At 44.7% G+C, this 15,865-nt stretch overlaps 1 protein-coding gene across 1 annotated transcript in view; it reads right to left on the bottom strand.

The window, feature by feature from the left end:
* The window catches only part of GNE (glucosamine (UDP-N-acetyl)-2-epimerase/N-acetylmannosamine kinase), a 40,392-nt gene extending 28,504 nt beyond the window's left edge, over positions 1-11,888 (bottom strand). Inside the window, exon 1 of the mRNA XM_081845016.1 lies at positions 11,713-11,888. Within this exon, the coding sequence (XP_081701142.1) occupies positions 11,713-11,766 (54 nt within the window). The 5' untranslated portion in view covers positions 11,767-11,888. The remainder of the gene's footprint in view (positions 1-11,712) is intronic.
* Between the last annotated feature and the right edge of the window lie 3,977 nt (positions 11,889-15,865).

Genomic DNA, 15,865 nt, shown 5'->3' on the forward strand with positions numbered 1-15,865 from the left:
TTTCGCACCAAATAAGGGACGGTTGACAGCTATGCTAGGAGCCAACTCCTAGGGTCCATGGCATCTTTGCGCCCCTCATAAAATATATGAGGGGCCTGGACCCCACAAAGTTGATGGGCATTGGCATTCAAATACTGTAGTGTGTGTGCACCCCACCATGTCATTGATTATGCAGGGTGGGGCTTACCGTCCACCTGCCCCCCTCAATTTCTTTGGACAAGTTGGCACCCCTGAAATGTAAGCTGTGGTTAATAAACTCAAGCAGACAATGGTCTGGATTAGAAACGGCCACAACTTTATTGATTACAGTTATAGGTGGATTTTTGGCTCAGGCATTGGGTATATATTGGTTCCAGCACCCCACCCCACCCGACCCCCCCCCAAAAAAAATTAAAATATTTAAAATGGTAAGGGAACTCCATTCCTCTTGAGTTCCTGCTCAAAAAACACCCCTGATGATGATTATTATTTATTATATTTATTAGTCGCTTTTCCTTGCCAAGGCAACTCAATGCCACTTAAAGGTAAAGGGACCCCTGACCATTAGGTCCAGTCGTGACCGACTCTGGGGTTGCGGCACTCGCTTTATTGGCCGAGGGAGCCAGTGTACAGCTTCCAGGTCATGTGGCCAGCATGACTAAGCCGCTTCTGGCGCACCAGAGCAGCGCACAGAAACGCCGTTTACCTTCCCGCCGGAGTGGTACCTATTTATCTACTTGCACTTTGATGTGCTTTCGAACTGCTAGGTTGGCAGGAGCAGGGACTGAGCAACAGGAGTTCACCCCATTGCAGGGATTCGAACCGCTGACCTTCTGATCAGCAAGTCCTAGGCTCTGTGGTTTCACCCACAGCGCCACCCGCATCCCTCAATGCCACTTACAAAAACCCAACATAGTTATGTTATGAGTTTGTGAGTGCCAGACCCCTATAATCCCTGGATCCAGCAAGTGTTAAAAGAAAATTAAGCAGGGCTAGCTTCCTGTGAATGCCTGGGTGACAGGCCATTAAGAGAACAAAAGCTCAAGGGGTTTAGTGCAAGATGAGAAATGGGTGGAGGACCCTCCCTCAACAAACAGATAAAGCCAGAGTTTCGTGTCAGTGTTCGAAACTCCCATTGTTTTTTGCGCATTTTGCGACAGGGAATTTCATTAGTGTGAGCAGTTTCTGAGCTCTGGGCCTAAGATTTCAGATTAAAACTACAGGGTGGAAAGAAAGGACCTTTTTCTGCTTCCCCACTTCCAGCTACTCTCTGAAGACTGGAGAAGAGACCCTCTTAAGAATATTAGGGGGGCGGGCAGGGGAAGGACTAGACCATGTGAGAAATGAACATAATATTTTAGCTGCAGTTCATTCATTTTCCGCTTTGTATTCTTATAAAAAAGTGTGCCTAGACATTCCATTGTTGCGCCCATAACCTAGGTTTAAGGTGCCATTTAGCTCCTAAGCTTTCATAGCTCAGTTTCTAACACTGTTTAGCGCATAGATATGAGGGAGAGTGATGTGACAGAGAAATGAGGCAGCAAGCTGGAAAGCCGGAGAGGCTCGAAATAAATAAATAAAAAGTATTCAGGCAGCTCTGCTAGTAAGGGCGCAAAGGGTTGCTGCCTTGGTTGGATTTACTATTGAAAGAACTTGCATAAGGTTGGGCAGTCAGTGACTATAGATGTTCCTAGTGATCGTAATTTGTCTACCTGTACGTAGGGAATTCATTTTCCAGAGAAAATAAATAAAATTCCTCCAGGGGTTTACTAAAAGGTCAAGAAGAGAAAGAATGTGAACTGGCAAGATGGGACCAGAAAAAGGACTGGTGCCATCTGGGACAGGAAGCATAATGCTTTGTGGTGATAGCCTTATTTCAGAATACACTTTGGAGCTGTCCTGTAGATACTGATAATAAAGTTAGGGTGTTTATTTCCTTATTGTGTATATGCAATAGGTATATTTCAAGAGAAAGGAAGAGCCTATGATAAGGTGCTTAATATAGCTTGGTTATCTCTTTAGGTTTTAGAAAGGAACAGTTCTTGTTAAATATTAATTCAGTGCACAAGGGCAAATGGATAAATGGTGCAATTTACACATGGTCAAAAGGTCAGCCAGTGAATTTAAATTCCAGGTACCTAAACAGCAGTTAAACACACTGTTGTAGCTTACAGAAGAGCATTTCCCATGTGAATAATGTTACACACTCCTTGCATGCTACATTTGGAGCAACAGACTCACATGAATCCTTTCTTGCTAATTTCTCTATAAAACATGGGGAGTTGGCATATTTTTTGTAGTCACCATTCACAAAAGTGTTATGCATTTATGCAAGGCATTAGCAGTGTGGTGCCCAGAGGTGCATGTTTGCCTACAAAGACCATGCTTTGCACAAATGACAGTTAAGCTATGCGTTTTGCCAGAATATCTACTATTGATCTGGCCTGTTTGCTTTTTATGGTGTAGATGCAGCCAAGAGAAAGAGGTGGTTGTTTGATAAGGGGTGTGTGTGTGTCTTATTACCCCTTTCCTCCATTGTTCCTGCTTTAAATCTGGGGGGGGGGGTATTTGTGATCCACAGGGAGGAGGTATTATGCAGTATGCCATGTGTGAACTTTACATCTTTTCAAATTATGACTAAAGTCCAAAATGCTGATTGTATGTATAAATGCAAAACTTTCCTGACAAATATATTTTCCCTTAGGCTCGACACCACGCCAGTAAAAGTTCTGGTTCATTGTCCATGTTGCTTCAGACTCAGATTAGGTGGGTAAACGTTCTGTAATATAATGAATTTGCAAATGTGTTTTTTAAGGCAGATACGGTTAACGTTCCTGTTTCAGCATTATTGATATGCAAGATTTGGGGATGCTCTAGAAGCATTTAATACACCACTCGGTGCTTTTACAAAATGAATGTATCACCATATGTGCTTATTGCACCAATCCTATGCATGATTCAGGAAGCTCAAAGAGCCTTATCTCTCAGATAAATATGTATATGCCTGCATCCTGAGAGTTCTGCAAACTAGAACTAACTATAGAAAGAAGTGCCCCTGCCAGACTGAAACACTTCCTCTCCTATTATCGCTTCTTAAAATACACTTCACTCGAGGAACTGCAGATTAAGATAACAACAGTCTGACTTCTGTGACAGAATGGCAAACTATTCCCTAGCACACAGCATAGAATCATAGAATCATAGAGTTGGAAGAGACCACAAGGGCCATCGAGCCCAACCCCCTGCCAAGCAGGAAACACCATCAGAGCACTCCTGACATATGGTTGTCAAGCCTCTGCTTAAAGACCTCCAAAGGAGGAGACTCTACCACACTCCTTGGCAGCAAATTCCACTGTCGAACAGCTCTTACTGTCAGGAAGTTCTTCCTAATGTTTAGGTGGAATCTTCTTTCTTGTAGTTTGGAACCATTGCTCCGTGTCTGCTTCTCTGGAGCAGCAGAAAACAACCTTTCTCCCTCCTCTATGTGACATCCTTTTATATATTTGAACATGGCTATCATATCACCCCTTAACCTCCTCTTCTCCAGGCTAAACATGCCCAGCTCCCTTAGCCGTTCCTCATAAGGCATCGTTTCCAGGCCTTTGACCATTTTGGTTGCCCTCCTCTGGACACGTTTCAGTTTGTCAGTGTCCTTCTTGAACTGTGGTGCCCAGAACTGGACACAGTACTCCAGGTGAGGTCTGACCAGAGCAGAATACAGTGGCACTATTACTTCCCTTGATCTAGATGCTATACTCCTATTGATGCAGCCCAGAATTGCATTGGCTTTTTTAGCTGCCGTGTCACACTGTTGGATCATGTCAAGTTTGTGGTCAACCAAGACTCCTAGATCCTTTTCACATGTACTGCTCTCAAGCCAGGTGTCACCCATCTTGTATTTGTGCCTCTCATTTTTTTTGCCCAAGTGCAATACTTTACATTTCTCCCTGTTAAAATTCATCTTGTTTGTTTTGGCCCAGTTCTCTAATCTGTCAAGGTTGTTTTGAAGTGTAATCCTGTCCTCTGGAGTGTTAGCCACCCCTCCCATGCTTTGCTTAAAGGCAGGGGTGGCCTTGTACAATCACAATTACCTTTAACCAAGCTTTGAAGGTCAGCTTGCAGTGTGCTTGCCTTTACATCAAGATATTCCTCAGAATACCTTCTTTTGGGTGCTCCTGCTAGCCTGTGAGTGGCTCCCATGGGAAGGACCTTCTCTGTGGTGGCACTCTGACTGTGGCATGCATGCTCTTCCCAGGGAGACTCACCCAATTCATACTCTGATGTAGTTTCAGCATCTTTTTTAAAAATAATAATAATAATTAGACTTTTCAATCTAATTTCTGCTGAATACTTTTATGCTGCTCTTTTAAAAACACAGCTTTTAAAATGTTTTTGGTTTTGTTCCCTTTTCTTTGTTGAAGGATAGAATATATGTCCCTAAAGTATATTTCAAACCCAGCATCTAACTCTGGCTTAAGGCTAACCATAGGGAATGTTATTGCTACTACAATGTTTTTCAGGTGTTAAAGCAGTTGTACCTTGGATCCTGAACACCTTGGTACTTGGATGTTTTGGCTCCCGAACGCCACAAACCCAGAAGTGACTATTCCAGTTTATGAACTATTTTTGGAAGCCAAACATCCAATGGAGCTTCCACGGCTTCCTGCAGCCAATCAGAAGCCGCACTTTGGTTTCCGAACGTTTTGGAAGTTGAACGGACTTCCAGAATCTAAGGTTCGACTTCCAAGGTATGACTGTACCAAACTATGGTTAAGTAGAAACAAACAAGCATGAATAATCTCTCCTCCTACTACACTCACCAAGAGTAGCAATTTCTGTTCCAGGTTTGCAACCAGCCACAGTTCTGCCACTTTATTCAAACAAGAATTGCAAAATATAATTTCAACATAATTTGTAACCCTAGTTTGCAAGATTTGGGTGAAATGGCAAAACTGGTGTGCCACAAACTGGAATCACAAGTATTTAATATTGGCATGGGGGTGGGGACGAGGGACGGAGGGAGTGTTGCAGTCCTATTGTGATAGGAATTTTATGGTCTTAGATATATGGTAATGTTCATAACTGCACATACATAGATCAGCACAGGAAGACCAACCTGGGACCATTTTGATTCCTAAACTGACCAAATGTTTTCTCTGCAAGGTCAAAATGGAAAAGCCTCCCCATTGTCTTTTCCTTCACAAATCCTGTCTTAAGGGCATGTCTGTGTTTGAGTAGGGTGTGAGCCTGTGACCTGGCCCAGGAACTAAGTATATATCATTACAAAAGACTGGCCAGGCTCCCCAGGCAATCCAATCAAGTAACCTGGAGATAAACAAGGACAGGAGAAAAACAACATTCAAATTTTTGTTTTAGACTGCCTTTTCTGTGATGTAGGTGTGATGTATCTGAGGGGTGGTCTTAGGTTACACCCCTTCTGTGATGTATGTATGATGTTTCTGGGGGTGTTCTTGATCTACAGAGTGGCAATTTCAAAAGTCTTTATAAGGCCTTGCATGCCATTTTTCTGGGTTCCTCCTCTCTCCTGCGGGTGAGGGGAGCAACAGATCAATAAAGATCAAGCTTACTAGCTGCTTTGCTTCTCAATATTCTCTGGTTGGCCTCTGTTATTCTCTCCTACCAATAGGGAACCTATGTAAGGACTCTATATGGGCTCTTGGATACCCCATAAGGGAAAGGGGCATATTTTTATTTACAACACTATGAATCTTATTGTTTTCCCCCATAACACTAAACAATGGCTTATGTAGCCCTTTGAGATACAATAGTAATCATGTAGCTGGAAGCAAGAGAAGCTGGGGGCAGGATGTCTTCTGATCATTTTCCCATTTGAAATTACCACACACATTCTCTGCATGGGTTTGGCAGTAGTTCATGCTTGGAGATGAGGCTTTGCTACTGTCCAGTATAATTGCACCAGAGCCAATTCAGGTGAACGTTTTTAGATAGAGTCAGAAAGACATTTCCCCAGCAATTAGAGCTTTACTTTAAAATTGTGATGCTACAAAACCCCAGTAGTTGATTATATCAGCCATTAAATCTGCTCAATTTCTCACACCAAGTCAGCAAGTAGTTTATCTCTTCCCTAAGTCAATAAAATGAATATAACAGTAATGTGAGGTGGCGATCTTTAATCTAGGATGTAGGAGACTCGAGGAGAGGATTCCAAGTACTTTTGCTACACATTATCTCTATTCCTGCAGATATTTGTAACTGGAATTGTTTTTAGGTTATTTAATATAACTTTTACATCAAAGACAACTCTACATGCTTTGCTTTTCAGTTATGTATTAGTCCCGCTAATGCAGTCTTATTGATCGATTAATGCAAAACTGTTCAGTATATGACTGCTGTGGTTTTGATTATGTTTCTTTTTCTGCTTATCCGCTTATTTTAGGCCTCAGTGTACATGTTAAAGTGATTCTGCAGTCATCTTTGCTGTGGTTTGGTTGTGTTCATGTTTCTACTTATTGTCTGCTTATTTATTTGCTTAGGTAATTTAAAAGCTGCTATCCATTAATCCCAGAGCAGAACACAGCATAAATTTATATAATACATAATAAAATCTCCAAGAATCAAATTACCAAAACAATAAATCAATTTTGCCTAGGTCTTTATATGATTAAGCAAGCACAGGGTTAGCTTTCAACATTTTGATACCCTAGGCTGGGGTAGTCATTGTGCCTCCACAGTGGAACCTCGAGTTGCAGATGTAATCCGTCCCAGAGGCACATCTGCAGCTCGAAGTGTTTGCATCCAGAAGCGCCACGTCTGCGCACGCATGCAGCACGATTTAGTGCTTCTGTGCATGCGTGAGCTGTGAAACCCGGAAGTAACTGTTCTGGTACTTCCGGGTTGCTGCGGGACGCAACTTGAAAAGACGTAACCTGAAGCAAGATGAGGTATGGCTGTAGATGTTTTGGAATATAACTGGTATCATCTTTGACCATTAGCCATGCTGGCCGAGGCTGATGAAAGTTTTAGTCCACAATTTCTGCAGGGTACCATGTTGACTACCTCCGACCTTGGCTACTGGTGGCCAGACATGTGGCCGGGGAACCTGGATTCTTCCTGACGAAGCTGCTTGAGGGATAAATCCTAACCATGAGAGGTTTGGAGGGTAGCAACATGAGAAGGGGCCTTTTCTGTGGTGGCTCCCCATTCGTGGAACGCTCTCCCCAGGGATGCTCGCCTGGCGCCTTTGTTACATATCTAGATGCCAGGCAAAAAACGTTCCTCTTCAACTAGGCCTTTTTACTTCAATCTCACTAAAGCAGCAGGAATAAACAATGGTTCAAAGGTCTTAGGTGTTAACCCTCTTTGCTTCGGAAGCCCCCTCTCCTTTTCATAAGGTTTAGATAGCTTTGAAGTATAAACAAACCCTTGATTTTCAATGCTTAGTCAACTGACAGCTCCAGTAAGACCCCCTCTTTGCTCCTCAGTGATTTTAAGCATCAACCCAACTCCTTGCAACTTAGGAATCTTTTGCCCAACATGAGCTCAAACCCACAACCCTGGGATTAAGAGTCTCATGCTCTACCCACTGAGCAACTCTCACTCCCAAGCAGGTAGCTTAAGTCTCATAGAAGGCACAGATCTCTGATCCCAGACTTTGTGTTCATTTACGCTTCAAGGACAGTATAACCACCCCTTCTCTTACTTTCTTTCTTTTTAGTGCACATTGTCTGTAGCACATTGCTGCGCTCCCTCTCCAGACTTTGCAGTTAGTTTAAGGACTCTACCCTTTAGAATCAAGCTGTGTATGCACTCTATGGTTATTTTCTGCCTGCATAATTGTAAGCTTCCTGTTTGAAGCAGCACCCACATACTCTGCTAATATTTCTGTGTAATAAACCAACATTTTTTTACTTCCTCGTGTGATAAATTCTTTATTGGGCATGAGAGTTAAAGGTAAACACACATTTTTAAACGAACGCACATACCCTTTCAGAGCTGAATGTTAAATACACACGAGTGCTGGACACGCTGTGTAACAGTGCTTCTAGAAGTCTGTGCAGTGTACATTTCTTCCACAAATAACCCAGCCACAGAAAGCTATGCTTCTGAGATTTGGGAGTAGGGCTTCTAGATTAGACAGCCTAACTTCCAGGTAGACTTGATCTCCAAAGTAATTCGTGGCATGTTCTTGAAAAAAATATGCAGTGTGATCTGAAGCATGCTTGTTCAGAAGTGTGTTCCATTGAACTCACTGCCTGAACTTACTTTTGTGTTTATGGTTTTCATCTTAAGGACACCCCTGGCATGCAGTCTCATCCCTAGCAAGTGGTCTCCCAAACCACTTAAGAAGAAACTTTTTTTTTACTCAGTGGGTTCTCAGTAAATGTCACCTATAACAGAATCAGTGGCTTTGGCAAACCTGCAGAACAAGAAGTACAGAAAAGCCTGAATCTGCCCAGTGAGGGTGCACAAGACTTGTAATATTTGTGGAGCTAAGAAAAAGGGTGCAATGGATTCTAAAGGGGAAGGAACTCTGTTTTATAAGCAATAAATAAATAAATAAATAAATAATGCTGTGAGGGCAGGACTAACTTATTTTTTGGCAGACACACCTGCTGCCCCCCTGCCCCCTATGTTCCCTATGGCTCTTAAGAATCATGCTGTTCAGTCTCACTCAGAAACTTCTACCTGAGTTCAGCTGAGTTTAGGATTGCATTGTAAGTTTGAGTCACTTCCCATTTTTGCAAAGTAAACCTAAGGCCTTATCTTCCACTTGCATCAACGCTGCATTTGTTCCCTTTACACATCTCACGGCAACCTGGTCAAGTTTATCAGCAAATACATTTAAAAATCCAGTTTTCATGGTTGCAAATTGTGGGTTCCCGCCACAAAAGAAGCTTTCTTTCTGTCCAGCTTAGCAACCCTGATCCAAAATGTAAGTGAGGCTTGTTTTTATGTTGTGTGTACTATTAAGATGCAAGAATCCATGTAGCAGTTACTATATATGCATAGTGGGTGGAAGGGGTCAATAGGTCACTTTGCCCCATGATGAGCACGTTTAATCACTTCCCATATCAATCTTCTATAAATTCATAAACTCAGCTATGTTGGCTAAGATTTTTCTCAACAGCTTGATTTCCAAAGCAAGACACCCGGGACGTTATGGGTTGTATTTGATGCAGCCCTAAGCACTTTGCCTGGGCGGAACAAGTTCCACTTGTGCAATGGGACTTTTCTGTGCTTTCTTTTCCCTGTGTGCCTCCTAAATCTGCTCTGGGAATTCCTCCAATTCTCCAGAGCAGGGATCACAGGGGTGGGAGTGCCACATGGTTGAAGACCACCCTGTGTTCACAGCAACAGTTACTTCAGTTTAACTTGTACAATTTAAATCAAGCTCCTGTACTATTCATGTGCATTACATGGTTGCTTAATACTTGATGGAAGAGCTATACCCCCCAAGATCAGAGGGGTGCAATGCGAAGGAGGTACACACATCTCTTTGCAGTACACAAGCCGTCTCCTCAAACACACGGCAGGTATTTTGCTCATTGTACACAAACATTTGTCATTCTTTGAACGCAATCTCACAGGTAACATATAGATGCTATTCCAGCCTTTCAGTGAGTGTGTGAACCTGTAATGTACGCATTTTTAAAAAAAGTCTTCTAAGTGCTTTAATTCTATCCAATTTTCATCAGGGCTTTCCAGCGGCGTAGCGTGGGTTGTCAGCACCCGGGGCAAGGCAAGTAATTTGCGCCCCCTAACCCGGGGCAAGGCAAGTAATTTGCGCCCCTAACCCCTAACCTGCTGCCGCTGCCAGCTTCTTCTTGCTGCTGCCTGGGCTGGGGTATTTACGGTAAGGTAGCCACGGCAGCGGCGGCGGGTCCGTGTCAGGTGATCTGAGGCGAGTTGCCGCTGGCACTGCCGCCCAAACGACGCCGCTTGCCCGGAGGAAGAGGAGGGCAGAGAGGCGAGGAAAATGCAACATGGCCCAGCAGCTGCAGCAGCGGCGGCGGCGGGGCTGTGAGGAGGGGCTGCCTGGCGCGCCCTCCACGGCCCTGATGCACAGGGAGCGCTGAGAGCCGCTGCCTGCCGGACACCTTCAGCCCGGACGCGCGCACAGCCTGTCGGTTCTGCGAGACATGGGGCTCTGCTACAGCCTGTGCCCGAGGCTCTTCGGCGACTCCGGAGGTGGCGAGCGCGCCCCCCCCAGATGTTGCGCCCGGTGCAGCCGGCCCCCCCTGCACCCCCACGCTACGCCACTGGGGCTTTCTCCCAAGTAAACTTCTTATTTCTGAGTACAGTGATACCTCGGGTTAAGTACTTAATTCATTCCGGAGGTCCGTACTTAACCCGAAACTGTTCTTAACCTGAAGCACCACTTTAGCTAATGGGGCCTCCCGCTGCCGCTGTGCCGCCAGAGCATGATTTCTGTTCTCATCCTGAAGCAAAGTTCTTAACCTGAAGCACTATTTCTGGGTTAGCGGAGTCTGTAACCTGAAGTGTATGTAACCTGAAGCATATGTAACCCAAGGTACCACTGTATTTATATGAAGGAATACTGGGCTTGATGGCATGAAACATGTACCTCATTTCCACGCAAAGACTTCCAGAGGAAACATCTTGCAATAAAACAACAGGCACTCCCCCCAAACTTCCTGCTGCCCATTTCTGAAGACACAAAGCACTGCGAGCTTTAGGTCTCAGATAATTGCTTTTAAAATAACTGCTGCAGGGATTTCAAACTCTTGCTGTGCAATCCTGTATGTATCTGTATCAGAAGGAAGTCCTGTTAAGTTCTGTGGGGCTCAGTCTCAGAGTTGCAGCCTCAATACACACTGCCACAAACTAGAACACAGCAGGGATAGCAGCGTAGCCTCTTTAGAGTAAGGATAGCAATCGTGGCACAACTCAAAGCAGAAAGTGCTTTAGTATATCAAGACTTGCATTAACAGCTCTTTGTGGGGAGTTTTGACAAGATGAGAGAGAGGTTGCGACTGGGGTGGCCCAAGACCAGGAAGGCGCTTGTTGCTGAAACTAAGCCTGCATGTGCGACCCTCCTCAGAGCCCCTCTTAAAAGCGACCTCGGACTTCCTAAGCGAAGGCTGGTGTATTAATTAAACCAGGCTTCCTCTGAGCTCAGCTCAGCTCTCTGTTCCCAGGAGATGAGAGTGCTCCTGAGCACGTGAAGAGTGCATTTCCTTTACACTCTGGGGAACACCCTCCCCCCAAACAATAACTTACTACTATTGAGTATATGACTAGAATGGGAGTGGAAAAGGAGTAGGGCTTGTCTCTCAGACGTTTCCAGACAGTCTCTGCCCCTCTGTCTGGAAACGAGCTAACGGCAATCGCTGGCCAGTCATAACATTTCTCCGTCGCCGGAGAACGGATCTCCCCCCTTGCCCGGATGAAATGCAGAGCAGAAGCGGACCCGGTGCATCAATTGCAGGTGGGAGAGAGACCCATCTCTGGGTGTTTTGTATGCATGCACCGGTCCAGTTCTGTTCTGAGCTGTGCGGGGTCCCTGTCCTACAAAAGTGCGGGTGGCTTAAGGCACAAAAGGCGAGGATGGAAGCGACCCCCCCCCCGCCACACACATAAAAACGCCTCCGCCACGTCCCCCCTTCGTCGCAACAAACCCTTTCGCTTTCTCCATTGCCTTCCAAAGGCGCGCTCTCTCTGTCTCTCTGTCTCTCCCTCCTCCTCCCGCAATTCCCGAAACAAAAGGCTCTCTGTCGAGATCTCGCTTACATGGGGACCGAGGGGGATCTGCTGCTCCCGGCGAAGGCGCACGTTGCTCCCCATCCTGTAGAGGATCTCAGCTTCTGGGCGTCCTCCTCCTGCTGCTCTAGCGGGCGAAGCAACTCTTGGCTTTCCCCGGGAGATGCTCTGATGGGCACCTGAATTCCATTCTCCACTTGAAGCCCTGCCCCCTTCGAAAGTCATTCAGAGAGAGACAGATCTGACTCATTCATATGCTTGCTCCTTCCTTCGTAGCAACCAGGATGTCAGCTGAGCCTCTTTTCCAGATGAAAACATAAGAGTTTTCCTATTCCCCTAAAAGCAGCCAATGGAATTGTTTCTGAGTCTTCCTATTACCTTTGCCAGGCTCCATCTTGAAGCACTGAGGCCCCCTTTTAAGCGCAAAGGCGCTTTACATGACGAGACCTTTACAACAACCCTGTAGTGAAGGTTGCGTTAGCCATAGCCCCATATCGGAGAAGGGAGATGCTGCCCATGGCAGAAACTAGAATCGAACTCAGAACTTCCTGGGAGAGTTCAGTCACTTAGGAAGGTCACTACACCCATAATAATGGGGTGCCACCACACGGGTGGTGCTGTGGGTTAAACCACAGAGCATAGGACTTGCCGATCAGAAGGTTGGCAGTTCAAATCCCCACGACGGGGTGAGCTCCCATTGCTCGGTCCCTGCTCCTGCCAACCTAGCAGTTCAAAAGCACGTCAAAGTGCAAGGAGATAAATAGGTACCGCCCCAGCGGGAAGGTAAACGGCGTTTCCGTGCACTGCTCTGGTTCGCCAGAAGCAGCTTAGTCATGCTGGCCACATGACCCGGAAGCTGTGCGCTGGCTCCCTCGGCCAATAAAGCGAGATGAGCACCACAACCCCAGAGTTGGTCACGACTGGACCTCATGGTCGGGGTCCCTTTACCTTTACCTTACTGTGCATGAAGGGGTGAGCTATGAAACTCTCCCTGTTCATCCATTTTCAAAATCCGTTAGCTGGCCTTAGGCAAATGTCTCCTGGCCTCCCATCGGCAATGGCAGAATAATCTGGCCTACTGTTCAAGGTTCATCAACACCAATGATTTATTTGTATGCTGCCCTTCCATAGTTAAAATCATATTCGAGGCAGCTTACAACATGAGAAGATTTTTATACTTAAATGAGAGAATATAAGATCGTAAACAAGTTGATAAATTTGCTTGGAAAAACCTTTTAACGATGTAAATGGGAGCGGGAGACGTGAGGGAGTCCAAAGAAGTGATGAAACTACGTTGTGATAGAAGTAAGATTGTTTATTATTGGTGCATTTGTATTTAAAAACTCTAATAAATATTTATATATATATATAAAAAATCATGTTCAAGGCAGCTTACAACATGAGAAGATTTTTATAATTGCAAAAGAAGTCATAAACAATAAATAAAACACATGAAAAAGTACACAACCAAACTGAACAATTTCCACACAATGCATAGTAAGATCTAAAACTAAAGGTACAAATAATAATAATAATATCAGCACACATACATACACCTTTTCCAAGGGGCCTAGGTAAAAGTCAGATCTAGCAGAATTAAGACAGATCCTCTTAAATTGCCACGATTTGATGGAGCGTCCATTCCCCCAAAACGTCAGCAAAGTAAAGCCTACACTGATGTACTGCACAAAAAAGCATATGTTTTGACCTATGATTTGATGGTAGTTTGTATTTTAAAAGAGAGGATTAATAAAGACCCGTGCTTGGGAACAATGTCTTTGTACCATAGCAGTGCTGGAAAGCACTAAGACGTGTGGTTTTAACTGTTGGGTTAATACAGTACAGACAGATAGATGTAATCTGTGATTTGATGGTTGGTCAGACAAGGAGAGAGAAACTCATGAAAAAATACTTAGTTCCAAGAGGGTCTGTTTTATTGGCTCCAACTTGTATCTTTGTGTGCATTGCCTCTCTTTTGTGAACCCAGTTTCTCTCTCTTTTACACACACACACACACACACACACACACACACACACAGACACAGACACACACAGACACACACAGTGACATTTTCCCCACAGACACCACATTGGTGACCCTTACTCTAGAGTTCATCTCTAGAGTAATAAAGGTTTCACTCTAGGTCAGCGTTTCCCAATTTGATGCTCCTCAGGTGTTTTGGACTTCAACTTAGCCCCAGCCGGCACAGATTGGGGAAGAATGCTGCATATGTGATCTTCATGTGCAAATGCATCCATGTGCAAGCTGCCTTTTTGCAAGGTAAACAGCGGCTAACACAATCCCCGTGTGTTGGATTCAGCCACAGTGGAAGGTGCAGCAAAACACTGGTAGGAGAGGCAGTGAGAGTGGTGTGTGGGTACCACTGCCCACCTGTGCTAGGTAAGAGCCATAGAGAAAGGGATGACGAAGTCCCCATTTCTAACACTCCACTCTTTCCAAGATAAGTACCCTACCTCACAGGACTGGTTTCCTAGTTTGGGACCTATCTCCCATCCTTCCCTTGGGGCTTAAGGACTGAAATTTCCCTGTCATTTCATCTCGTCCTGTTTTCACTGTCACTGTGATATGCTACAGAGAGTCACTGAGACAAAGAATGACCTAGGGGAAAGTCAATCACTCCTGGAAGTGTGTCACTTAAGCCTACACACACCCTCTGACCTGGGACAAGGTAGCCCTGATCTGTCAGGGTTTCTCATGAAGGTGTGTGCACAGTTGCCCAAGAGGTCCTCTTTGCCACTTCTTGGTGGTGGAATCCTGGGGGAACCTGGAAAGTGATGGATCCTAGAAGAAACTGGGTCCTGGATAAAATAGCTCCCCACCACCCTACCTTGCCATGCTTGCTTGTGATTATGTTCCCCATTTGGATAAAGCATCAGAGCTTGCATGGAGTCATGCCAGCTCAGTGCTACAAGATCAGATCACTGATTTACAAGGCTTCTCTCCTATACATTCACTTACGCTGTTAATATGTCATTATTATTTAGTTGCTCTATGCACATTCAGGCTTATCACCAAAGATGTATTAGCGCATTGGTTCAAATTGCCTCTAGATCTTCCTCCAGGCTGCAATAATTGCGATGATGAAGGGTTTCTGAAGTTGTATGTCTCCGGCGCAATGTAGCAAGGGTGGGGTGGGGGACTAATATTTTCCCAAAGTGTCTTGCAGTCATTTATTATTTGGAGGTCATAGGGAGTTCACCAGAGAGCTGCTCTTCCACTGCTATAATGAGTTGCCTCCTCTAGTAGCTCCGGGCAATAATTCCAGAATGACCTAGATGAAAATTCATTCATCTGCCATTATTGCTTACTTTCCACTCCTTCTTCTGGGCATGCTCTGGATGCCATCAGCTCAGGCTGGTGCCTCCTTCTTTTGAGAACATACAAAGAGCTGTAGACTTTGGTGAACTGAGACCTTGCTCACATTTCTGTGAACCTCTGTGTGCTTGGTGGTACAAAGGCAGTTCTAGTGCAACCTAGTTATTACCTTGGTTACTCATTAGGCTGGGAAGGGGGTGGCATAAACAACAATTCTATGCTATGATCAGAGCTGTAGTTTCGTGACAAGGCAGAAAAGCTGCAGAATTTACCAGCCACAGACTTCGGCTCCCCAAGAATATTTCACTTAAAGAACAAGCAAATTCAAGTACCTACTCTTTATGGCTGTTAAGACAATGCTTATGTGTGGGGGCAAAGCCTCCTGGAATTTCAGAAGCCAGATGAGTTGGTGAGTGAGAGGGCAGGGTGTCCAGGCCAGCTCTTTACTCCACCCCCATTATTAGTAAAAGCACAATACATCATGCTCTAAACTTGTTAAAAATTGCAGGTTATGAAAAATGGGTGACATTATGCAAATTTCACTTGTAATTATGACTGTCTCTTAGTAGCAGATCCTCACTTATCTTGGTACCTTTGCATACAGAGTATTCACGGCAATGGTGGTGCCCATACAAGAGAAGCATGCTAGGAAATATACTAGTCTTGTAGTATTCATTCATGCAGAAATATGCATTCACAAGTACATGCCCTCCTGATAGGTTGTAAACAACCTGAACAAATTTTGTACAGTATGTGTTCCTGGAGGCAAAGATACTTGTTTAGTTCATTCTAGCCAATGGACCATTCTAAATTTGCATTTAATGGCTCATTCCTAGAGAGTCTACA

This window comes from Podarcis erhardii, assembly GCF_964252035.2.
Source record: "Podarcis erhardii genome assembly, chromosome: 17".
In the NCBI taxonomy this organism is placed as follows: Eukaryota; Metazoa; Chordata; class Lepidosauria; order Squamata; family Lacertidae; genus Podarcis; species Podarcis erhardii.